The sequence below is a fragment of the Acanthochromis polyacanthus genome, chromosome 19 (genome assembly GCF_021347895.1).
Source record: "Acanthochromis polyacanthus isolate Apoly-LR-REF ecotype Palm Island chromosome 19, KAUST_Apoly_ChrSc, whole genome shotgun sequence".
Lineage (NCBI taxonomy): Eukaryota > Metazoa > Chordata > Actinopteri > Pomacentridae > Acanthochromis > Acanthochromis polyacanthus.
The window spans coordinates 26,193,472-26,218,778 of NC_067131.1; the positions used below are offsets into that span (position 1 = coordinate 26,193,472).

The 25,307-nt window shown below is 41.1% G+C and overlaps 1 protein-coding gene across 1 annotated transcript; it reads left to right on the top strand.

The window, feature by feature from the left end:
* Nucleotides 1-14,003: 14,003 nt before the first annotated feature.
* On the top strand, nt 14,004-25,008 carry naglu (N-acetylglucosaminidase, alpha). The gene is made up of 6 exons (XM_022211396.2): nt 14,004-14,510; nt 18,114-18,261; nt 19,016-19,162; nt 20,019-20,104; nt 20,411-20,667; nt 20,864-25,008. The coding sequence occupies exons 1-6, from the start codon at nt 14,098-14,100 to the stop codon at nt 22,066-22,068; spliced, it is 2,256 nt and encodes a 751-aa protein (XP_022067088.2). The 5' UTR covers nt 14,004-14,097; the 3' UTR covers nt 22,069-25,008.
* The last annotated feature ends 299 nt before the right edge of the window (nt 25,009-25,307 follow it).

Genomic DNA, 25,307 nt, shown 5'->3' on the forward strand with positions numbered 1-25,307 from the left:
TTCATATACTGGTGACAATAATCCATCGCATGTTTTAAATCTTTTACACAGTGAACAATCAACTGCTGGTTAAAGAATTCCAAATCAAAACCCAACTTTGTACAGACTGACAAATAAATACAGAACATATTAAAGCTTTTACAGCGCTTTTTGAAATCTAAAATGTGTCTTTCCTTGTGTTTAGGAAATATAAAGCATGATGTAATTTTATCCAGTGACCTGCTCTCGTTCAGTGATGTGGACCTTTTGTAACAGCTCTACAGCAGGGGATATTAAAACATACATTCAGTCTGAACCGAATTTAGTTTTCAATTTTAAATATTTTAACTTTAAACTCACCATCTGCCATCACATGACAATGATTAGCACAGAGAGAAGTGATCTTCAAACACACCTACTGATGTGCAGCACTCATCAATACTTTGAGAGAATATTTAGCTGCACATTCTGAAAGAAAAGGTTCACTTACTTCTTTCACTCACATTTTTTTAAATACTGGCTCATTTTCCTCAATTAACAATCAGCCAAGTGTCTTTTATTTGGTCACGTTTCTTTGATTGGGCTCCTTTATCAGCTGTAAATATATCTGATGATGCTTTTGGTCACATTTATGCAGAAATATAGAAATTTCTAACAAGCAAACTTTTCATTGCAGCAAATTAACAGCACAATCTATAATCTATGGGTCATTTCAGACTGAATTCAGGAAATATGCTGTTCAGACCAAACTTAAAAGCCGACAAAACATTTTGGCTGAATCTTGAAAATGTGTGTATTCTCACCCTAAAAACCTTTGGAGCTACTAAATGGTTCAGTATCTCCAGAGGTAACACAGCCATGAAATTTGGTGAGGACACAGACAGGATAGTTTCCAGCAGACTCAAACAATTGAAGCAGTCTAGCAGAGGACACATTTTTAATTATCGTCCTTGAATAAAGTACAGTTATACCTGTAAAATAAACAATGAGTTCAGCTGTTTCTGCGCAGACTGTACTGATGACTACAGCGATGCAGCTTCTCATCTGCAGATCAAATTCTTGTTTCTATGAGACTAAAAAGCTGAAAGTGAAGATTTAAGGTTTCTGCTGCTTGAATCAGTTTGTTTCAGGCTCAAATGTGAGGAAATGTCTCCACCTGCTGGATTAAAGCAGTCGACCTCTATCTCATCAAACATTCTACATCAGCCACCCATCAAATTTCAAAATAATCCATGTATAAAATACTAAAACATGCAGTTGTTGTGTAAATATTCTTGTCATAAGAACAAATCTAAAAAAAAAGTAGGACAAAAGAATGTTTCAAAATGTTTTTTTTTTAAATATCAAATATGTGTGGAGTTCCCCCTAAAACACAATTTTTCTCTTGTCTCAATCCCCTGATGACCAAATTGAATCTCAAATAAAACAGTTACAATAAAACCTAAACCTCCTTTTTTGGTACTATTTTTTCACTGATGTCTCTTGTAATCGAGGGAACTTTTTTTTTCAATCAACATAATATTTTAAATAATAATGCATTGAACATGTGTCCCACAACATGGACACAATCCTGTTAGCATAACCTTTTTAGCTGGTAGAAGAAGAAAACAGGATACATTGGAATTCATATCATCAAACAATCTTCCAAAAGAATGGGTAGAGCAAAGGTATGGTCTCTCTTCTATTTTTCAGATTTTCATAACATTGTCAGTCTTGATTGAAAGGAAAGTTTCAAGCCTGGTCTTAAAAATAGAGATGGTGTCCACGTCCGGAACCCAAACTGGGAGCTGGTTCCACAGGAGAGGTGCCTGATAACTGAAGGCTGTGTCTTCCATTCTACTTTTAGAAATTCTAGGAACAACAAGTAAGATTGCATTCTGAAAGTGAAGAGTTCTGCTAGGATAATATGGTACTAGAAGGTCTTTAAGATACGATGGAGATCAGTCATTAAGAGCTTTGTATGTCAGGAGAAGGATTTTAAATTCGATTCTAGATTTCACAGGAAGCCAATGAAGAGAAGCCAGTAAAGGAGAAATATGATCTCTCTTGCTAACTCCCATCAGTACTCTCGTTGCAGCATTTTGGATCAACTGTAGACGTTTGAGAGAGCTATTGGAACATCTTGATAGTTAGGAATCACAATAGCCAAGCCTGGAAGTAACAAATGCATGGTAGGAAAATGCGGGACCATAAAGAGCTTCTGAAAGTTTTTGGTGATAACATTGTTAAAACATTACACCCTTACGTTCTCAAAACAGAATGTCGCACTGAGAAAGTTTTTCTGTTCTCATGTAACATTGTGGGAATTCTGTACAGATTCTACACCGTGTTCCTTCAACAACACCCCAAACAATCCTCAGAACATTACAGGCAGAAGGTTACACTTTTCTTAATATCACATTAGAGGAACTTATTACAAAGAACACTGTGGCAACTTAGGCCTCGAAAACGTCCTAACGTTTTCTGAGTGTTGCAATGAGAACACCCTTCCTTTGTTCTCACCTAAAAACAAATAATGGTTTTCTAAAAACATTATGGGAAAGTTCTGCAAAGTTCTCATAATCTTTCCAATGCTTTTCAAATTTGAAATTGCCACAAGACAGAAACGATGCAATCATGAATTCAGCCTGAGGCACCTGAACCATTGATGTTTATCAGAAAAGATAGTTGCACTTTAACTGAGATCACTTAGTCTCACATCACACTGCTCACAGTGTGGTGTTGCCTCAGCTGAACTCCTGTGAAGATCATGTTATACAATGATGAACAAGGTTTCCATACCATGTATATCATAGCAGTTATCAGTTTCCACTGATTCCTATAACTCTGAATTTTCTATGATTGATTGATTCAAACACATTCATCTTTGTCGCAATAAACAATCATGCATTTTGGTTCTATCATAAATTTATTACAGGTCTTCTGGTAATATGAAAGAAATAAGCTGAATCAAACATATAAACTATAAACAGGAATGCAAACATTTTGTTTATTGTCCTTTGCCATTGAACCTCCAGACACTAATGTTAGCTGTCTGCTGTCAGTGCTCCCTCCCTGGTCCCTGCATCAGCCCTCACCTGATTCCCGTTTCTCACCTCCTCTCCCTCTTTTCTTTATTCAGCCTCTTCTCCCTCCCTCTCTGTCCCCTCTGCTCTCTGCAGCAGCTGTCCTCAATAACTAATCAGTCTCATCAGCAGCACACCTGTCCCTCATCCTCTGCACTAAAAGCCGGTTCCACACTCCACACCCTGCCAGATAGTAGCTTCAGTTTCTACACTTAGTTTGGCTTCTGCACTTTGAGTAACATACTTTCTCTGTTGCAGTCAACCACTGGCTATGCTACCTGGTGCTGCATCCCTGCCCTGCTTCTGGACCCCCGGCCTTGCCCTGGATTCCCTAGCCCCCCCTCTCCAGATACCCCTCACCTCCGTCCTCCTGCCACTGCTCGGGTTCTCCTGGCCCCTCTCCGGATTCCCTCCAGCCTCACTCAGTGGACCAGCTCCCCCCCGGAAGTGCTTCAGAGTGCCACAGCCACTCTGTGCTGCCCGCCCACCTTACACCAGCGGTGCTGGTCCCCTGGGCCATCAGTCTCTGGGATCCTGTCCACCCCTCGCCCAGCCCTGTTGGTGAGTCTAAGTGCATTCTGCTTTAGTTTATTCCTGGCTTTAGTTATTTGTAACTTTGCCCTTAAAATTTCCATCCTCATTTGTTCCCTCTGTCATTTCATAAGTGTGTTAATTGATTGCTTAACCTGATCCTACCGTGTGTCTGTTCTCTGCAGTACTACCTGGCCATGATGAACCCACACAGCCTGGTCCCACTCCTGCCTGGTCCCCCCGGCAGGCTGTAGCCAGCCAGGGGGTCCTCTTAGGACAACATGGGCAGGGGCTGAGAGGTTTATTAGATTCAAATCAGAAAATGCTCTCCCAGGTGAGGACGCTTGCAGATAAAGTTGCACAGCTGTCCCCGACACAAGCTCTAAACACCTCTCAGCCTGCTTCAGTGTCAGGTTCTGTGGGGATGAGCCAGGATCCCCCAGTAACTCATGAACCTTTTGTCCCTACACCCGAGTGCTATGGGGGGAACAAGGAGCCTGCCAGGCATTTCTTACGCAAGTTTCCTTAGTATTTGAGTTGCAGCCACTCACCTACAGCACTGACCAGTCCCGCATAGCCTACATCCTTAGTTTGCTCACTGGGGTGGCTCGTGACTGGGGATTGGCGGTCTGGGCAGCACAGGCTCCCATCTGCCACTCCTATGTCTCCTTCATTCAGGAAATGAAGAAGATATTTGACCCCCCTGTTCGGGGTTATGATGTCGGCAGCCGCCTCTTCTCTCTCCGCCAAGCTTCCCGTAGTACAGCGGAGTATGCTGTTCAATTCCGGACCTTTGCAGTGGGGAGTGGCTGGAATGATGCGGCTCTACGGGATGTCTTCAGGCGGGAACTGAGTGAGGCTGTGAAGGATGTACTGGCCACGCAGGAAGAATGCTCCTCTCTCGACGAGCTCATTGCCCTGGCCATCCGGATAGATAACCGCATTCAGGAGCGCCACCGAGAGAGAAGAGCCTGGCTCGTACAGCCCTCCCAGTCATACTCCTGCCACCGTGTTCCAAGCCCCAATCCACCACCTTGTATCCTGCCTGCTGCTTCTGCTCCAGAGGACAAGCCAATACAACTTGGGCAAGCCCATCTCTCAAAGGAGGAGAAGCAGCACCACCGACGCCGGACCAACTCGTGTCTGTACTGTGGAGAGATGGGGCATTATGCTGCTGCCTGCCCGTCCAAGTGGGGAAAGTGCACTGCTCGCCAGTGACTGGGGGTATCCTGGTGAGCCATAAATCAGTCTCCTACCCCCTGAAGCAGCTGAGTCCCAGCCACCCTGACCTGGGGAGAACAGCATCTCAGTCTCAACTAATCAACCCTGGGGTGGAGGAGAGTTTTATGGTTGAGGCCCTGGCAATCCAGCTTGGATCCCCATGGAGCCCCCACTTGCTCCACTTTATGCATGGGTGCCCGACAGACATGTAGCCCATGTCCACCTCAAAACCGCTCCTGTAGCAATCAGGAGAGCTTGTTCTGTGTTCTCCAGGCTCTAAATGCCCTGCAAGTTCTTGGCTTCCCCTAGTTACAGGAACATAACTGTTATGTCGACTGGGCCCAGGGAGGATCCTGACTTCGAGCGTGGGCTGCCTCCACTCTGCTCCTGATCCCACCAACACCGGTGGACCTGTCTGGAGTCAAAGAATACCGTGACCTCTTACTTGTTCCCTTTGTTTCATAATTCATGTGTTAATAAAATAATTGTTTCACATGATCCTACTGTCTGCTCTCTGCTTAGGTTAATCATTGCTCCATGACATCTACAAGCTTGTAATTGTATCTTTGACCCCTCCTGAACAGAATTGGTGCAGTTCAACTAAATTTGACTTTCTGACTTGTCTATCACACTCCAAAGATTCTTGATGGGGCTAAAGTCAGGACTTTGAGGTGGTCAGTGAAAAGCCTTAACTCTACATTGACTTAGCCATTTCTTTACCATTTTGATCCAAGTTTGAAATTGTCTTACTGGAACAACCAACTTTGTCCTGGCTGATTTACCTTTTCTTAAAGGGTGTGTGAGATAATCCTATGAACCAGGTTCTGTTCAAGGCTTGTTCCTTTTAAGACTTTTTGGTTTTCTTGCCACTGTTGCCTTAGAGCTTGCACTGGGGGTTCAGACTTATGGGCACCAATACTGCCACTACCATGCTTGATGTTCTTGGGGTTAAATGTCACTTCTGTCCTCAAACATAGTGAGGACCGGGGGTGCTAGTGCGTGAGCGTGTAGACGTGTTTAGCTTGTGCTCTCCACCACAACCTCTACAAATTTGCCTCACACCACGATAAACCCACTCCGGAGATGATTTTTTTTTTTTTTGCTCATTAACCGTCTCACTCGACCCACGTTGAAAATCCGAAGATGTCAAAAAAGGTAAACGCCTCAAGCAAAAGCAAAACCATCGACGGATACATCGGCAGTGCTAATGCTAGCGGGCTTAATGCTAACGATGGCCGTCTCAGTGAAATCTCTACTAGAGCTACAGCTAGCGCTGGCATTCCAGAGGATAAAACTCAAACCTACAAGATATGCAAAGAAATGTGTAAGGAGATGTCCCAGTCAATTTTGGAGAAGCTGGATGAGCGCTTTGATGCCTTTGATACCAAGTTTCAGTCTATACTCTCAGCACAAACGGACCTGCAGAATCGAATGGTGAGTCAAGAACAGAATACCAGCGCACTTGACGAGCGCATGGAAGCCATTGAAGCCAAGTATGAGGATTTAGCCAAGTACGCCAGCCAGCTCCAAACCAAACTGCTAGACTTGGAGGGTCATTCCCGCAGACACAATATCAGGATTATTGGCATAAAAGAAGAGTCTGAGGGAGGAAGACCAACTGACTTTGTTTCCAGACTTATTCCTGAATTACTGGGAAAGCAACATTTCCCACAACCAGTGAAAGTTGATCGGGCACATCGTTCTCCGCAACCTAAATCAGCACCGCGCAGCAGGCCTCGCGTCATCATGGCCCGTATCCACCACTTTCAAGTTAAGGAGCTGATTATACGCCTGAGCCGGTTCCAGCCGATGGAGTACAAAGGAAACAAAATTCAGATTTTCCCGGACTATACCAACGAAGTGATGAACCAGCGCCGTGCCTTCCGTGACGTGATGCAAGCCCTGAGAGATGAGGGAATAAAACATTACCTACGATACCCCGCCCGACTCTTTGTGCATTGGAGTAATGATGGCGCCGCGGAGACTTTTAAAGATCCAGAAGCAGCAAAAGTGGCTTTGTCACAGAAGAAACGTGGCGCTTCAGCAGATGAGTGAGGTGAAATCTGAGCAATGTTGATAATAACTCCTATAGCCTAATCAAGGTGAGATTGTTCCTTATTTTCGGGTTTAGAGCATCACGCTTTGGACTGAACCTGAAACTGTGCATTATCGCTTCAATTTAATAACTATCCAATTATTAATTATAGACATTGATGGTACTTAATTTCCTTGAGGGCTTTTGTTCATTTTATTTCAATGGTGTTATTAATCATATTTTGAGGTCAATATTATGTTGTGGTGGAGGGCGCCGTGACTCGTGTCAGACCTACTATTTGTCCGGCAGCTCCGGTTTTGATAAAAAGGGAACGTCATGCGTCAGGTTCAGGAGACGCAGTGTTGGGGGAGTTTGTGTTTGTTCTTGTTCTGTGGCTCAGATGCAATGTTTCATTTCATCAGAATATGTAAAAATACACCATCCAGATTGGATTATTCGTATGTACACTGTTCTATTTTTCTTATATTTTCTAAATAAGTAGTACACAAGGAAGCTTACAGGTTGGAGGCAGGGATTTACATTTGGTTTCATGGAATGTTAAAGGGCTTGGTAGTGTTGTAAAAAGAGGAAAGGTGTTTAAACACCTTAAGTCTTTGTCTGCAGATATGTTTTTACAAGAGACCCATATCAAAGCAACTATGCAACACAGGTTAAAGTGTAATTGGATATCTCAAATTTATCAATCATCATTCACCTCTCATGCCCGTGGGGTGGCAATATTATTTAAAAAGAATATCCCATTTCAGGTAACCTCTGTAATGAATGACCCTCTTGGTAGATATGTTATGGTCACTGGTAATATAAACTCATTCCCATTAACTCTTCTTAATGTATATGGCCCGAATACGGATGAGCCCAGTTTTTTTAAAAGGGTTTTTGACATACTTCCAGACGATAATGACTCAAACATAATAATAGCTGGAGATCTTAATTGTTATCTGGATCCTTTTCTGGACAAACTATCTACGCGCCCACCACCAGAATTTGCATCAGTGCGACTTGTAAACATACATTCAGAGAACTCATTTTATTCTCATGTGCACAATCCTACAGTGGATTGATTATTTTTTAATCAGCTCTCACAGACACACAAATCCAAATATCATAATATATTAATCTCAGATCACAGTCCCCTAATGATTACACTTTCTTGACTTATTCTTGGCGTTTTAATCCAAATCTTCTTAACGATGACAGTTTTATTAAAACTATCACCACTAAATTGAAGAATTTTATAGAATTAAACGACAATGGTGAAGTGTCTGATTCCATCTTGTGGGAAACGTTAAAAGTAGTTTTGCGTGGGGATATAATCTCTTATACGTCAGCCCTTAAAAAAGAAAAAGAGAGGCGATTACTTGAAATTAACAGCTCACTTCCTGCTTTGGAAAGAATATATCAAATTTCTAAATCACCTGATCACTACAAAGAGATAATGAAGCTTAAATATGAATATGGTATTATGAGTGATCAAGTCAATAATTTACTTTTGAAGTTAAGGAGCTTGGAGCCTGGTAAACTGTTAGCAAGACAGCTTAGGGGTGTTCATGCTTCTAGAGCAATTTATAGCATTAAATCTAAAACAGGTACTCTTATAACCAATCCTGCTGACATAAACCGTCGATTTAGCGGTTCTATCGCGAATTCTACTCCTCTAAACATGCAGTTTCACAATCCAATTTTAATGATTTCTTTGACACTCTTGTGTTACCCAGGTGAACGACACTGCTAGGAAATACCTTGATACTGATTTACCCTGCAGGAAGTTATCACTGCTATAAAGTCATTTCCATCAAATAAAGCTGCCGGGCCTGATGGCTTTAGCTCAGATTTTATAAGAAATTTGTGATATCCTTGCACCACTCCTACTCAGGATGATTCTTAATTCCAAAAAATATGAACAGTTACCAAATACGCTCTATGAAGCTAACATTTCTCTTATTTTAAAAAAGGGCAAAGATGAACAGATCCTGCTAGCTTCAGGCCAATTGCACACCAAAATGTTGACCGTAAGATAATAGCTAAAATTCTGGCGACAAGACTGAAACAAGCATTTAACATCTATCATTCACCCTGACCAGACAGGGTTTATTCCCGGTAGACTTTCCTTTTCCAATGTTAGACGACTGCTCAATACTATTTACTCTGACTACAGTGACCGTAAAGGAGCTTACATACTGTCTCTTGATGCACATAAAGCTTTCGATCAAGTGGAGTGACCCTATATGTTTGAGTCATTGCGTAGATTTGGATTCGGAGGAACTTTTATATCTTGGGTGAAATTGATATATGCAAATCCGTTGTGCTCTGTACTGACAAATGGTGATCGGTGAGCTCCGTTTCTCTTACAACGATCAGTTCAGCAGGGCTGTCCACTGTCGCCAGCACTCTTCGCTATTGCGTTAGAACCTCTTGCTGTAGCAATAAGAGCGCACCCACATTTAAATGGGCTTCAGGTTGGAGGTATAGAAACAATTATCAGTTTATATGCTGATGATGTAATACTGTATCTATGTAATGCTGAAGAGTCAGTCCCTCCTCTTCTTCACCTGATTACATCTTTTGGTAAAATATCAGGATACACCATTAACTGGTCAAAGAGTGAGTTTATGCCTCTTACCAAAGGCTATTCACCAGGTTTTTTGGAAAGTGTTCCATTCAAAGTAGTTAATGATCATTTTACCTACCTTGGTTTGACTATACCTAAAGATCCAAAATTATATTCAAATTGAATTTTGCAGAATTTGTTTCAGGATTAAAACAGAATATTGAATGTTGGAAACTACTGCCGCTATCAATGGTCGGATGCATAAACTCAATTAAAATGATCTCTCTACCCAGATTTGTGTCAAAATCTCCCAATCTATCTCACATCAGCTTTTTTCAAAGACTTGGATTCTATTATCCTTTCCTATATTTGGAATGGTAGGAACGCCAGAATTTCAAAAGTGCACTTACAGAAGCCGAAAGCGGAGGGAGGGTTAGGCCTACCAATATTCAAACATTATTACTGGGCAGCCAATGCAAGGGCATTAATGTTTTGGCAGCATGGGATTCAAGACAATCAGGCAGCCCCACTGTGGCTTAAGATGGAGGCCAACTCTATAAAGAATTCTTCTTTACCAGCTATGTTATTTTCTAAATTGAAAAACCAGAGTCCTGCAAGAATTTGTGCTTTATATTAAGACAGTCCGTCAAAATTTTAAACACGATAAGGAGATTTCTGGCACTACCAAATACGTCGGTAAAAACACCTTTATGCTTAACCAGTGCTTCACACCCCCTTGGCATGACAAGTCTTATCATGAGTGGAGACAGAAGGGCTTAGTGTCAATTATTGACCTGTACATTGATGGTAAATTTGCATCATTCAATCAACTGAAAGAAAAATACGACTTATCTTACTCACATTTCTTTCGGTATTTACAGGTCAGACATTACATTCAGTCAAAAATTCCAAGATTCCAAAATCTTCCAATTGAACATGAAATTTATACAATCTTTAGTAGCCCTCCCAACTCCAAGCATCTCATTTCTAAAATTGTAAAATTATTTGATAATTGTATTATTGCCCACACTGTGAAAAATAGGGATGCTTGGAGGGAAGAGCTAGGTTTGGACTTGCCTGAGTCCATGTGGACCAAATGTTTATCCCGGATTCATTCTTGCTCTGTAAACAGTAGACATCAATTAATTCAATTTAAGGTTGTCCACCGCTTGCATTATTCCAAAGCCAGATTGCACAAAATCTATCCTTCAGTCTCCCCAGTGTGTGACAGGTGTAATGTGTCAGAAGGTACTTTGTTTCATGCTTTTTGGTCCTGCCCCTCACTAACAGGCTTCTGGTCAAAAATATTCGACTGGTACTCCAAAGCATATAAAACTCCACTCCAGCCAGACCCTGGACTAGTCATCTTTGGCTGCTCACAATCAACGAAGACTATTCCTGCTACAATACAAAAATCACTGGAACTTGGACTGATTGTTGCAAAAAATTAATATTGAAAGAATGGAAGTCTCCCCTTCCTCCCTCTTTCCAACTATGGGTCACGGACATGTTATTTCTACTACAAATGGAAAGAATCTGCAGTGGCTCAAGAAACACTTTTACGAACTTGTGGAATCCATATCTGGCACATTTTGAAAAGGCCAACATACAATGACTTTAAACTGAGTCCCTGTTCCTACATTTTATTTTTATTCATTCACTTCTTTATTGATTTATCCTGCCTCTCGCTGTGCTCTGCACTTATCTGTACTGGACTGGTGGTATGTTATGCATCTGAGCCTTGTTCTGTTTGGTCTTGTTTAAAATAATGAAAAATGAAAATAAAATATTAAAAAAAAAAACATAGTGAGAACCAAATGGTTAAATTTCACTCACTTTGAGGAACATCTGGACTTCAGCCCTCCCTCATGGAGGCTGGTCTTGCCCCCCTCCTGAGTTAATGACATGCAAAAGTCCACTTTGAAAGACCACACCTGAAAGCACCACCTACAGTCCTCCTTATTAAGAGTCCTCCTTCCTAGAGTCCTTGTCCAAAAGAACTCTTCCTGAGTTCTCAAGTTCTTTAATACCATCTCAGAGGCTGCACTCTGTCCACTCCTGTTCTGACCCACATCAACAGGCCAACCCGACCATCCATCAGCAGTCGCACCATGCCAGCATCACTACGTGCAAGTTAAAGTAACTTTCGACTACTTAAAACTTGGTACAACTCTCTCAATTCTCTTCTATTAACAAATGTAAATTCCTGTAAGTTTCCAAATTAGCCTACCATTGAATTAGTGGCTCCTTTCAGGTGTGATCTATTCCTTCCTTCCTGCCACTCAAAATGTTGCATCACACCTAATATTGTGTTCTCTTCCTTTCTTTCTTCCTCACTCACACTCACGGTGTTATTTGTTTGTTGTTGTTTGTCTTAATGTATGTTATTGTTGTGTAATAGTTGGTAGTTGTTATTGTGTTGTTAGTTTGATTGATGTTGCAACTTAATAAAGGTACATGAATATAAGTTTAGTGTCTCCACTGTTGTTCACATTTGGTCCCTAACTTGTATAGATTCCAACTAATGAGATTTTATAAATAACTGTCAATTTAAATAATTTCCTTGATCATTCCTGAGGTGGCTGCACATTGGCTTGGTGGTTAGCACTTTCACCTTGCAGCTAGAAGATCCCCGGTTTGCATCCTGCTCTTCCTGGGACCTTTCTGCATGGAGTTTGAATAAAAGGTATGTATTTGACAGCTTTGTTCATTGTGAACAGCATTTCATTTTGTGGAGTTTGCTGACCCAACACTCAAGTGGAGATTTTCTTCTGCAGAACAGTACCATTCAGGACAACAACCATCCCCACACACAATTTTCCTCATTCTCAACTGTTTTCTGATCTATCAAGCGGTATTCATCACTAACTCATGCCAGAAGATGAGAAAGCATGATAGAGAAAACAATTTAGCGGAAGCTATCTATATTTTCAATATGTATGATGACAACAAAGCTATTCTATTCTATTCTATTCTATTCTATTCTATTCTATTCTATTCTATTCTATTCTATTCTATATTCCCAATGCATTTCATCATTCAAACACACAGTCACTCCATTTCAAAACAAAGGAAGTGCAAGCTAGTCTACAATGTAAGCATGAATTCAGAGTTGCATGTGTATTGCTGAGGGTTGCACAGTGACTTGGTGGTTAGGACTGTCACCTTGCAGCTAGAAGATCTGTGGTTTGTGTCCAGCCTGGGTCTGGGATCTTTCTGCATGTTTTCCCTGTGCATGCGTGGGTTTTCTCCAGGCAGTCTGGCTTCCTCCCACAGTCCAAAAACATGATGAGGTTCATTGGTGATTCTCAACTGTCCGTAGGCGTGAAGGTGAGAGGCATTGTTTGTCTCTATGTGTAGTCCTGTGATAGACTGGTGACCTGTACAATTCTTGTAAATTTCTTGAAAAATTGTGGGCTGAATACTATTTTAAGCACTGCATATACACATAAGAGCAATAAAGGATAATGCCTCAGAGTCTATTGGAAGCAACCTAAAGACTGCAGTCTATATCTTCAGACACTCCAATTTTAGTTTCTTGTTGACATCATTCTCTGTTCTCTGGAAAATACTTTGACACTTTCGCCGGTATGTGCCATTTCCGACCAGAGACAACAAGATGCTGGAGCTGCATTGTAGTTATGTCAAAGCCATGTACCAAGCCCTACAAATTTGAAGGAATGAAAGCAAATCTGACCACCAAAGGTTAGGGGGAGCTTGAGTACAAGAATCAAGGTTCTACCAGGAACGATATGAAAGCAACTGTTCAGCCCAGCCTCTCATCTGGGTCACAACAAAATAACAAAGTAAAATAACACACCAAGCACTATATATTTATTTATTTATGTATTTTTATGAGCTATTGCTTCTTTTTAACATTTCTTTTAGGCATCTACTTTGCGAAATTGTGCTTTTAGTGTGTTTTTGTGTGTGTGTGTTTTATTTTTGTTGTGGAGCCTGTCAATGAAGAATTTCTGTCACTGTTTGGGACAGACAAAATCTATCTATCTATCTATCTATCTATCTATCTATCTATCTATCTATCTATCTATCTATCTATCTATCTATCTATCTATCTATCTAAAATATTCAGATAAATGGATATATAGGCTTAGCGTTATTTAATCAATAAGTTGATTTCATTTACCAGACTGGGTATAATGAACAACCAGCACTTGATATTAAATGGTAAAGAATTAGCACTTGGGTCAAACTAACCCAGTGTGTGTTCATTCAGTCCCAAGGTTCCCACCAGGGTGGGCTAAAAATTGGCTTATTGCTGAACTAGCAGCTTTTGTTGTGTACAATAATTATTAGTGTGCAGTTTACGTTGTGTGTTCTGTCGTTTGTCTGTCACAACAGAGACCGAAATTAAGAGAACCATGACTTCAGTTTTGTCCTGATAGGGAGAAAGTTCAAGGAGTCTGACTTTATTTGCTTTTCATCACATGACATGAAGGCCGACTACATTTTTTGCAGTTTTACGGCAAAGACATGTTGATCACATGCCTTGCAGCGTCACAGAAACTGCTTCCTCTGATTGGCTGAAACTGATAAATCAGCCAGCACCTCTCTCTCTGATTGGCCAGCGGGCTTTCGGTAAATAAGTTCAACTTCCTGGTTGTGTGCAAACTGAGAAATAAGTTTTTAAATCTGTGCTGCGGTGAGAAGCTGTCTTGACCTGAGCGAGCATCAAAATGCCACCCCGGGGCGGCTACTGTCTGCTTCTTCTCGTCGCTTTATGTGTGTTTGTGAGCGGCCACTCTAAATTTCCCACTCTGGACCACATCAAGCCCAGAGCTAGCGACAAGGAGCAGAGCAAAGCAGTGGTCGAGCTGCTGAGGCGGCTGCTGGGGAACAGATCCGCGGAGTTGATGGTGTCAGTCAACAGGAGCCTCTCCAACGACACCCTGGATGTATGTGAGCTCAGGTCCACCAAAAACAACAAGGTGGTCGCCACGGGCAGCAGCGGAGTGGCTGTGGCTTCTGGCATCTACAACTATCTCAAATACTTCTGCAACTGCCATGTTTCCTGGTCCGGGGACCAGCTGGATTTACCGAGCCCTCTGCCAAAACTTACCGGCGTCCTGCGCATCAACACCCCGCACAGGTCAGTGACCCGCCCCGGTACGAGCACAGTACCAGAGCTGCAAAACATGAGCAGTTATGTGATAGAGGAGCAGTGCTTTTATTGTGTGGGTCAATGTATAATTGAGGGACTTTTGCAGTTCACGATGTATATCTTGCATACATTTTTATTATTATTTTTTAATTCGTCGCGATCATGTCTTTACAAATTCCATAATTATTTATTATGGAAACAATCACTTATTAATAAAAAAGACTGGATATCACTATAATGTCAACCAAATAACTGTCCAAATTTAATAACAATCACCTTCTAATTAGCTAAACAATAATAAAACGAGTTTATTCAAAAAATGTTTTGATTGTGTTCTTTTTATTAAGTTGAAAAAATCATGACAGATATTTCTTTTTTGGCAATATATTAAATTTTATATGGAAAATAACAAATTGTATCTGTGTCCGAGAAATCGCTTTCCACTAAGTTAGCCATTACAAAAACACCTCTTAAGGAAGTGTGTTAATTCCAGATCACATGACCTGCTCCACAAGATGTCATTTCCTCCTGAAGAACAGACTGGCAAGACTCCAAGGCTTCCTGAATTATTTAATATAAAGTAGTGTGTGAGTCCAGTGTGGATTTATCACATGTCAACAGGTTTACTGCAGTATCTTTATAAGTAACTTTCAATTTTACTCAATTATATATATAATAATCAGAAGAATCTTTGTGTAAAAATGCCATGTGGTGTTTGGTAATAGGCTGCCATGTTGATTTTAGGCCTGACACCACAAAAATGTCAACTATATTACAAAATGGCCCACAATTATGTATCGACCCGTGTAGTGCAGTTGTTCTCATTGCTTTACCTGGTTCAGTTAAATGAGCAAACATCTATTGCACTTGATGATTAATATTCTGTCTAGAGTCAACACACTGTTAAGCTTCACAGACAATAGAAACAACCCCTCTTGAAACAAACCTCTGCAAAAAAAAGTAAGAATTCCTGAAGAAAAACATTTCCAAATGCCACAATTGAGCATAACATGAATATGTGTTGGAGTGCCTTTGTTCATTGATGTTTTACACATTTAAAAGACTTATAAAAACATTCACCCTTCAGTGTTGATTGACTTAAAGGAATTAATTAAAAACTTTAAATATAAATCCTTCTTAAATGAATAATTTAGTGCTTTGAGGTATTTCTAACTCAAAGGTCCTACTTCAATATTGAAATTCCATGTGTTTGTAAGACAGTAGGAAACCATAATAGTTTGTAGATGTGCTACAAAGTATTGAAATTGTACTATTACATATATCAACACTGGGAAGCTGTAATGTGTTGCTAAAGTGAGTCTTTGTTCCCTCCTTAAATGTAGATGTTTGTTGTATTTTAACACCACCAGTCCTTCTTTTGTGTGTCTGCCCTGTGTAATTAATTGACAGCCTAATTTTACTGACCTCAGCAAAACGGCTTCTTTGAAAATGTCGTTTTCCCACCAAATCCATTTTACACTGGTGTACATCGGACATGTGCCAACTTCCCTCAGTGGCAGCCACAGAGCTTCGCTACAAAGAGGAACTATTCACAGCCACTAGCGTTGTTGTGACAGTAACAGAGGATCAGAGGTGGTTCCCATGTCTTTCAGCACCTAAAAACATCTAAAAAAATCTCCCTATTGTCACAGCAGCCACAGACTTTACCTACCAAACAACATGTCATGGTGTTTCTGCATGTTTAAATTCTATGATGGCAGTGTTTGGGGGTGGAGGTGGAGGGTGGGACTTGTAGCTCTCCTCGGCTGAAACACGGCACAGCAAAACCCAAGGGTGCATGACAAATGGAACATTGTCACGCGTTATTTTTCATTGTTTCCTGTGAGCACTATGGACACTTGTGCTGCAGGCGGGCCCTTTAAAGGACCCTTCCTTTCAATTATCTGTTATGCATTAGACCCGCATCAGCTCACCCCAGTTATGTCATGTTCACAGCAGTTAGACTGAGAAGGCCACGGCAAGCATGGCACAGTGGCACCCTTCTCCCATGAGTGTAACTTAGTGGTGATGAGCAGCAGGTGATTCAACTACAGATCTTAGTTCTGGTACGTGGCAAAAGTAGTCAGTAAAAACTGCAAGTTAAAGGTCTTTCAGAGACTTCTGTTTTTCATTTTGTGAAGATATAGAAATGCATTATGGCCAGTGTCAGCTCCTCAAGTTTGATTTTCTGCACATCAGCACATTGTTTTGAAATGAAGCCGACTCAGAAGCTTGTGGTTTGATGTTTGGTGCTCAGGAGAACTGAAAGTCAGCATGTACTGGAATACTTAAAGCATTTTCAAATATTTCAGTTAACTTCCTTTAAGCCTCTGAACCTCAAAACTTGACTTTGGGTTGGAAAGGCACATTATCAATACATAAACCTCAAAAGCTGCCACATTTATCAGAGCCAGAAACTACAAAAAAAAACAGAACGACTGTAGTCCGTATAAACATATGAGATGTGCACTTCTGTTGGTAAAATTAATCAGATCTAAACTAGAAGCTGTTTAATCAAAGTCATTTTAGTTCACAATTCTCGTTTACAAAATTACCAAAAACAAACTCTTTGTACCAGGCTCTGTACGACAGACAAAAATAGTTTGCACCCTGCGAATGACTAAAATTTTGGGCCTTTTCAGCAAACTTCAGGGTGTTCACAGAGTGGAGAGAGGAGATGAATATGGAAAAAGAGAAACTGAGAGCAAAATTAAACATACGCGATCAAAAAAATCGTTCAGGAGTTCATGTGCAAAGTGGTGGAAAAAAACGCAGAGATTGTAGAGGTTGTAAAAATGCTAGTTAAATGGGTCGATGTATAATTGAGAGACTTTTGAAGTCCGTGGGATATATCTTGCATACATTTTTCTTAAAATTAAATCAAACTAATGTTCTTTATGTTCATTATGATCATATATTTAGATATTCCATAATTATTTATTATGGACACAGTCACTTATTAATAAAAAATGACTGGATATCACTGAAATGTCAACTAAATAACCTTCTGAATTTACTAAAAACCACCTTCTAATTAGTTAAAAGATAATAAAATGAGCTGTTTTTTTTTCTCTTGGTATGATTTATGACATCAGTGAGGTAACAAGGTGGTCTGGTGGCCAGCAGAATGCATGACAAAATACAGCCATGCACTGTCATAAAGCTGCAACAGCCAGCGTAAACAAAAATGCTTGAAGCAAGGAGGTGGCGGTATGATTGCATTAGGCCCACAAACTATACAAATATCCACGTGTTTTATGCTTGACACCGCCAGTGAAATGGAATAATGCAGGAGTAACTCGGGTAAATTTAAACACAGTTACATGATGTACATATGTTTGGAGATGACCTCTTTACCAAATTGTGAGTAAATATCGATAGGTCTGATTCCAAATCGTACACAAAGATGTCTGTTGTAACAGCAGAACTGAGAAGTTTCATGTTTGTCTTGTGTGTGTCTGTACATCCATTGCTACGGTACAAACAGCTCTAAATTACCATAGGTTGCTGCTGTGAATCAATGGCATCTTTATACATACTGTGATAATAAAAGGAAGAAATAAGCCAACACATTTCTGTGCTTGTGTCCAGGTTTCGGTATTACCAGAACGTCTGCACTTTTAGCTATTCCTCTGTGTGGTGGGACTGGCCACGATGGGAGAGAGAGATCGACTGGATGGCACTCAATGGAATCAACCTGCCACTGGCTTTCACCGGCCAAGAAGCCCTTTGGCAAGAGGTAAGAGGTGTCCTGTTGGCCTCAAAGGGACATTTTTACCTCTAAAAACAGTTCCCAGTATCTATTGTTTGTTCCTGTAATGCCAATTTAAAATAAATAGTTGTATTATATAGATATAGTTAGTTGAGCAATTTTTGTAATGAAATTTATGATTTCGTTTGACAGAGAAATGCTTGATTTATCAATTAGGACTTGAGTAGATATAGTATGTAGCTGAAATAAATACACTCTTGTGGAATCTCACATAAATATAAATGATTCAAAATTGTATCATCTCGCACGAATTGTATAAATTGTACTAAATTAAGATTTTGGAGTGGCCGAGTCAAAGTCTGGACAGTTCATGCTTGAAAACCATCTAATGTGGCTGAATTAAAACTACTCTGCAGAGAAGAGTGGGCGACGATTCCTCCACTGCACTGTAAAAGACTGATCACAAGCTGTGACAAACGTTTAACTGCAGTTGTTGCTGCCAAGGGACCAACCAGTTATTAAGTGTAGGGGGCAATTACATTTCCAGAGGGGTGATATAGGTTTCAATAAATCACCATTTAAAAATGCATTTTGTGAGTAATCTCTGTCTAATATTAATTACATATACATATTAGTTGGGTGATTTTGGAACATTTAGGAGTGAGAAATATGCAAAAATGGAAGACATCCGAGTATACTTATCTACAGTACTGTCCGTAGATGTGTTTAAGTGTGCAGCAGCATGTATACATGACCTTACTAGCTCGTTGTGTATCTTCAGGTCTACCGTGCTCTCGGGCTGAACCAGTCAGAGATCGAAGAGTTCTTCTCTGGCCCAGCATTCCTGGCCTGGAACCGCATGGCAAACATGTTCGAGTTTGGTGGACCCTTACCACAGTCCTGGCATGTGAACCAGCTCCTTCTTCAGGTACTGAAACCTATTCACACGTCAGCTCAGTTTGAAGTCACTATGTGTAAAGTCAAAGCATTTCTGACTTTGGCACCCCATAGTAGACTGACATGGAGTAAATATATTTGCTGAAAGCGGCAAGTAAACTGCTCTAGTTTTTCCCTGGATTGTTTTAGGATTTAATGAGCAGAGACTTCTCCTTCAATATTATGCACGGAATGGCTCAACAGAGTGACTTAGCAGACAGCTGAAATGAGTGTGTCGCTGTCACGTGTGATGATAAGTTTCAGCAGAGCTCAGACACAGTGGATGTGATTTACAGAATAACACTGGATCCCACCTGCAGCAACTAATGTTTTAAACCACTGGAGGTCAGCAAAGACATAGTTTTGTGGAGTGTAAAGTTACTCTTACATTTAGTTCAAACTGCAGTGTTTGACGAGATGGTTTTAAACTTGGTTAAATGAAATAATATGCATTTTTTTGGAGTCTTAAGTGTTGGTTTCCAATTTATCTGAACATCTGTATTTGAAAGAAAAACTGAAAATGAACACATATGACATTAACTTTGCACTGACCACCTCTTCAGGTAAACAAGGTGCTGTACAAAACAGCTTATATCATGGAAAGGAGCATAAGCTCTCCCTTTCTTTTCCAAACTTCAATGTTTTTTACTTGAAACCTTTAAGAAGTTTAAAATGTAAACTATGTGACTTCTCATTTCCCTGAATTTCTACAATAGACGTGGACAGTGCAAAGTTAGCATATCTAACAAAAGCCAAATTAACCATCAAGGACCTTTTTAATATTAGTGTTTCCATGGTTAAAGTCTTTTGTAAATTTAAATATTTTCTCTTGTTGACACTTTTTGCAGGTTAAAATCTTAGAGCGAATGAGATCCTTTGGCATGGTCCCAGTGCTGCCGGCCTTCTCTGGGAACATTCCCAAGGGAATCCTCAGGTGACTCATGCTTCTTCATGTTATTTCACACATATTCTGCCCTATACACAAGGATTTAAAGACTGATAGACACTACCTTTAATAACATTTAAAGGTTTAAATCAGATCTAAGAAGTTTAACGGCAGAAAATAATTTGTTGACAACAATGCTGAACACAAAATTTGGTCATTCTGTGGTCATATTTTAGTCCATTCACTGCTTCACTTTAGATAACTGGTCTGTAAATCTTTGTTCCATAGACAGTAGTGTCACACATGCAGAGATCAGTATTTCAGTCCAAACCTGTGCTTTGCTTTGTGTTTCAGGCTGTATCCAGAAGCCAATGTAACCAGACTAGGACCTTGGGCTCAGTTTAACTGCAGCTTCTCGTGCGCCTACATCTTAGACCCGAGGGACAAACTTTTCCTCCGGATTGGCTCCCTCTACCTGTCCCAGGTGGTAAAGCAATTTGGGACGGATCACATCTACAACACGGACACCTTCAATGAGATGACTCCACCTTCCTCTGACCCCGTCTACCTGTCTGCAATCAGCCGTTCTGTGTTTGCCTCAATGACTGCAGGTGGGTGTAGGGGGGATTAACAACCTGCTCATATTGCTAATGCTTTCAAATTCAAGTACAATAATTGTCCTGTTTTGTTGACCCATGGATGACCCGTTGTTCAATTTTCTGCCACAGACAAGCTCCCTGCTGAGTTTTAGCCATGCTGGAGAACTATTGTTGACCCTCATCCAGATCTCCTTTTTTGTCCCCACAGTTGATCCTCAGGCAATTTGGCTAATGCAAGGCTGGCTGTTCTTCAGTGATTCAGCATTCTGGAAGCCACCCCAGATCCAAGCCCTGCTACGTGGAGTGCCCCTTGGACGGATGATAGTGCTGGACTTGTTTGCAGAGACCGAGCCAATTTTCTCATACACACAGTCTTTCTACGGACAGCCCTTCATCTGGTGTATGCTGCACAACTTTGGGGGCAACAGCGGTTTCTTTGGCACAGTCGAGAGCATCAATTCAGGGCCCTTCAAAGCCTTGCAGTTCCCAAACTCCACCATGGTAGGCATCGGCATGACACCCGAGGGTATTGAACAGAATCCTGCGATGTACGAGCTGATGAGCGAGCTGGCTTGGCGCAAGGAGCCTGTCAATTTGGCCAAGTGGGCGTCCCTGTATGCAGTGCGCCGCTACGGCCGCATGCAGGACAACCTGACCGCTGCATGGAGGCTCCTGTTTTCCAGCGTTTACAACTGCACAGTGCCACATTACCGAAACCACAATCACAGTCCACTGGTCCGCCGGCCTTCCCTCCGTATGAATACTGGCCGTTGGTATGACCCGCAAGACTTATGCAAAGCCTGGAAGCTCCTTATGGACGCAGCTCCCTCTCTTATGTCCAAGGAGACCTTCCGGTACGATCTTGTGGATGTCACTCGGCAGGTCCTACAAGACCTGACAACATCCTTCTACCAAGATATCGCAGATGCTTTCGTCAACCAAAAGTTGCCAGAGCTGCTGACTGCAGGCGGTGTGCTGGTGTATGACCTCTTGCCCGAGCTCGATCGTTTGCTGAGTAGCGACCGCAACTTCCTGCTGGGGACGTGGCTGGAGCGGGCAAGATCCCTAGCCCTGGACGAGAAGGAGGCGCAACTCTATGACATGAATGCCAGAAATCAGCTCACTCTATGGGGTCCCAGTGGGGAGATCCTGGACTATGCCAGCAAGGAATGGGGGGGTCTGATGGAAGACTACTACACCCAGCGCTGGGGCCTGTTTGTCCAAACGCTGGTTGAGTGTCTGGACAGCGGTCGACCATTCAAGCAGGACACTTTCAACCAGGCAGTCTTTCAGGTAGAAAAGGGATTCATTTACAATGGTAGAAAGTACCCGACCAAACCTAAGGGAGACACGTATGAGATCGCTTACAGGATCTTCCTCAAGTACTACCCACAGGCCTTAAAGAGACTATAGTGAGAAGAGACGACATTTTGGAAAAACTTTAATCACAGCAAGAAGAATGTGTTCCTTCACCTCCAGTTTTCCATGGCTGTCCACAGACTTGTTAATGTGGAAACTAACAGCCTGAACGTACAGGATCAGTCAGTTTTGCACATGAAGTAATATCTGATTTTTTTGTGCATGATGGAGGGAAATTATTTTTAGTTATGCATAGATACTGTTCACAAATCCAATAAGTCCTCATGATTAAGGAGAAAGTGGAACTATGGCATTCTAATGTTTGTGTGAAAGTGTTGGCTTGGGATTTAAACTCTTGGTACTGTCTTCAGCTGACATTAAAAAGAAACTGATTTTACATTTATTCACCTTTTCAGAGTGAGATGAGAAGATTAATATCAAACTCCCATCAATTTGTTCAGCAGAGGTCAGAATGTGGTTAGCCTAGCTTAGCATAAAATTGGGACCCACGAACAACACGTGGCCTGTCTCTGACCAAAGTAGACATGTCGTTTTTACATAATTTTCTTAACCATTAGTTGGCAGAGACCTGTCCAGGGTGTCCCTTGCCTTCGCCCGAGTCAGCTGGGATAGGCTCCAGAACCCCCCGCGACCCTAGTGAGGATAAAGCGGTGTGTAGAGAATGGATGGATGGATAGTTAATAATAATAATGGATTAGATTTATATTGCGCTTTTTTGGACACTCAAAGCGCTTCACAATGGATCCACTATTCATTCACTCACACATTCTCACTCTGGTGGTGGTAAGCTACATATGTAGCCACAGCTGCCCTGGGGCAGACTGACGGAAGCGTGGCTGCCAATTCACGCCTACGGCCCCTCCAACCACCAACATTCGTACACCAGTGTGAGAGTAGCACTGGAGGCAAGATGAGTAAAGTGTCTTGCCCAAGGACACAACAGCACTCGACTAGTTGGCAGAGTAATTGTTTAATAATCCATTATTCAAAAAATAAAGTGGAAAATATTCCATAAGCTGATAGAGCTGTTTAACATGGACATGTAGCATCTGTCATGAAAGCAGCATAGTTCCATTAGTCTCTTGGCTATCGGGATGTTGTTGTAGCTTTCTGCTTTCCAAAACGGAACTGCTTATAGTCAACCTCCACAGTTCACTACAGTGTTTCCATCTCACTAAACAGTCAGAGTTTCCACTTGATGGTACAACCAGGCTCTACAACTAATGTATCATACACTTTTTGACGTGTGTTATTTGTCTTCTGCCTTATCTTTTAATATATTTTAAACCAGTTACATTTTTAAGACCAGTTCATTGATACATGATTAATCATTAACAGCCCTAATCCAAAGTAATAACAACTTCTGCAATTATGTAATCTCAGGCAACTCACAAACCTGCTGTATTCCTAAAATTTGCATATGCAACTGCTCCAACTGTGCACAGCAACCTGCTGCTGATTGGCTGTTTGTCAACGAGTCAGGCACCCCTCTTCCAGTGCTGATGCTAGGCTAACCAAGTGGTTATTTCATTTCTGTACTCAACACAGATGTGAGATAACCTCAGTGTTTTCAGATGACAGATGTGCACTGAACTGAGTGCCTGGGAACATTTGCTCAGAAATGAGATGGCATTTTTATAAAGTGATACTACATTATGCACATTAGTCAAAAGTTAATTTAGATATTATTTATTCTGAGCAAAAATAACTGCCAGTACTGTTTTATAGACATTGGAAACATCAGAAAAGAAGCGTAGTGCCATAATTATCAGTCACTTTGGATGCCTTTGGTGTCGCATACTGTATTCTCGACTTACTTTCCAGTTTCATGCTGTGGTGTGTGATTGGTGCTTCTGAGATGCAATGTAGAGGTTTGATGATAGGGCAGTTGGTTTAGCGCTCAGTAATTGAGCCGAAAAATTGGCTTATGGTGCACATGAGTAGGAAGCTGTCATGTCTTGTTGTCCCTGGATGATTTTTCAGATGAAATTGATATATTTTTATATAAAAATTAAGAGGTGTCAATCTGTGCCATTTCACATGCACATCGACTACTTTGTGAAAAATGCTGTTTTAATGCATCACATTGCCTACCTTCACATTGTCTACTGAAGATGTGGTGATCTGTCTTCTTTTGGAGAAATGTAGTTTTAGTACAATGTCAGTATAAAGAGAGAACTTTGAGTACTACATGAACACTGATGTTCATAATGTGCGAATAAACATTCAGCGTTACACAATGTTAGTCTGTGGATTGTACAATGCTATTTTTGTATTTGAATTAATTAAAGAGATATTCTAAAATTTATGGACATTTTTCAGAGATTAAACTTTTTAGTAACATTGCTACATTGATGTAATTTGGAATGAAACATCCATACATCTATCCATTTTATTCCGGTTATCCAGATCAGCCAGGTGTTGGTGCCCTCAGGCCAAGCGGGGCATTCCAGATGTTTTACAGTCACTCCAGCTGGATCCCAAGGAGTTTCCAGGCCAGATGAGATACACAATGCCTCAAGTGAGCTCTTGGTCTACCCTGGGGGCTCCTTTCTGTTGGATGTGCCAACAAAGGAGGGCACCAATGAGGCATTCTAATCAAATGCAGAAACCACCTCGCCTTTCAAAGCAAATAAGCAGCAACTCTACTCCAAGCTCTGAGCTCCACCTCTCATGCTGGAGCCTGGCCACCCTACAAAGGAAACTAATTTTCTCCTCTTGCATCTGTAGTCTCATTCTTTTGGTCACTAAGAGCCAGGGATGGATCCAGATTAATTTTAGTGGGGGGCACAGAGGGCTACAACAGATATTTTGGGGGGGCCACTGAAAAGTTGTAAGAAAAAATGAAAGCTGCAGCTGACCTCTCGCTTTTACAAAGTATTTTTCATGTTTTGTTTTAGCTCTTTAACCCAATAGGAAAGCTGTATATGACCTTTTCATTTTTTGACTGTTAACATTAAAATCATGATGGACTTGTTTTGTTATTTATGTGAATTACAGCATCATGAGCTGCAGCATCTGCTTGTTATGTAAAACTAGTAAGCTCAACCACAGTATCCTGAGGACAGTTAAGTGACAAATATTGTGCAAGAACAGCTCTATATACAACCCTGTCAATTTCCACTTCTTTGAATGTTTACTGACAATTATAACACCTAAAATAAGAAATAATATTCTGTACTTATAGCACTAGTTCTCAGCTGTAAACCAGAAACATCATAGGGTTCTGTATGCTAATCAGTCTAAATCAAAATGAGTACTACCCAATACAC

What these genes read in the sequence shown, in the direction of transcription:
- naglu (XM_022211396.2), top strand. Translation starts at nt 14,098, where the DNA reads ATGCCACCCCGGGGCGGCTACTGTCTGCTTCTTCTCGTCGCTTTATGT. An exon ending in AAGAAGCCCTTTGGCAAGAG is followed by an intron (nt 18,262 to 19,015) that starts GTAAGAGGTGTC and finishes GTGTATCTTCAG; the next exon opens with GTCTACCGTGCTCTCGGGCT. An exon ending in GTTTGCCTCAATGACTGCAG is followed by an intron (nt 20,668 to 20,863) that starts GTGGGTGTAGGG and finishes TTGTCCCCACAG; the next exon opens with TTGATCCTCAGGCAATTTGG.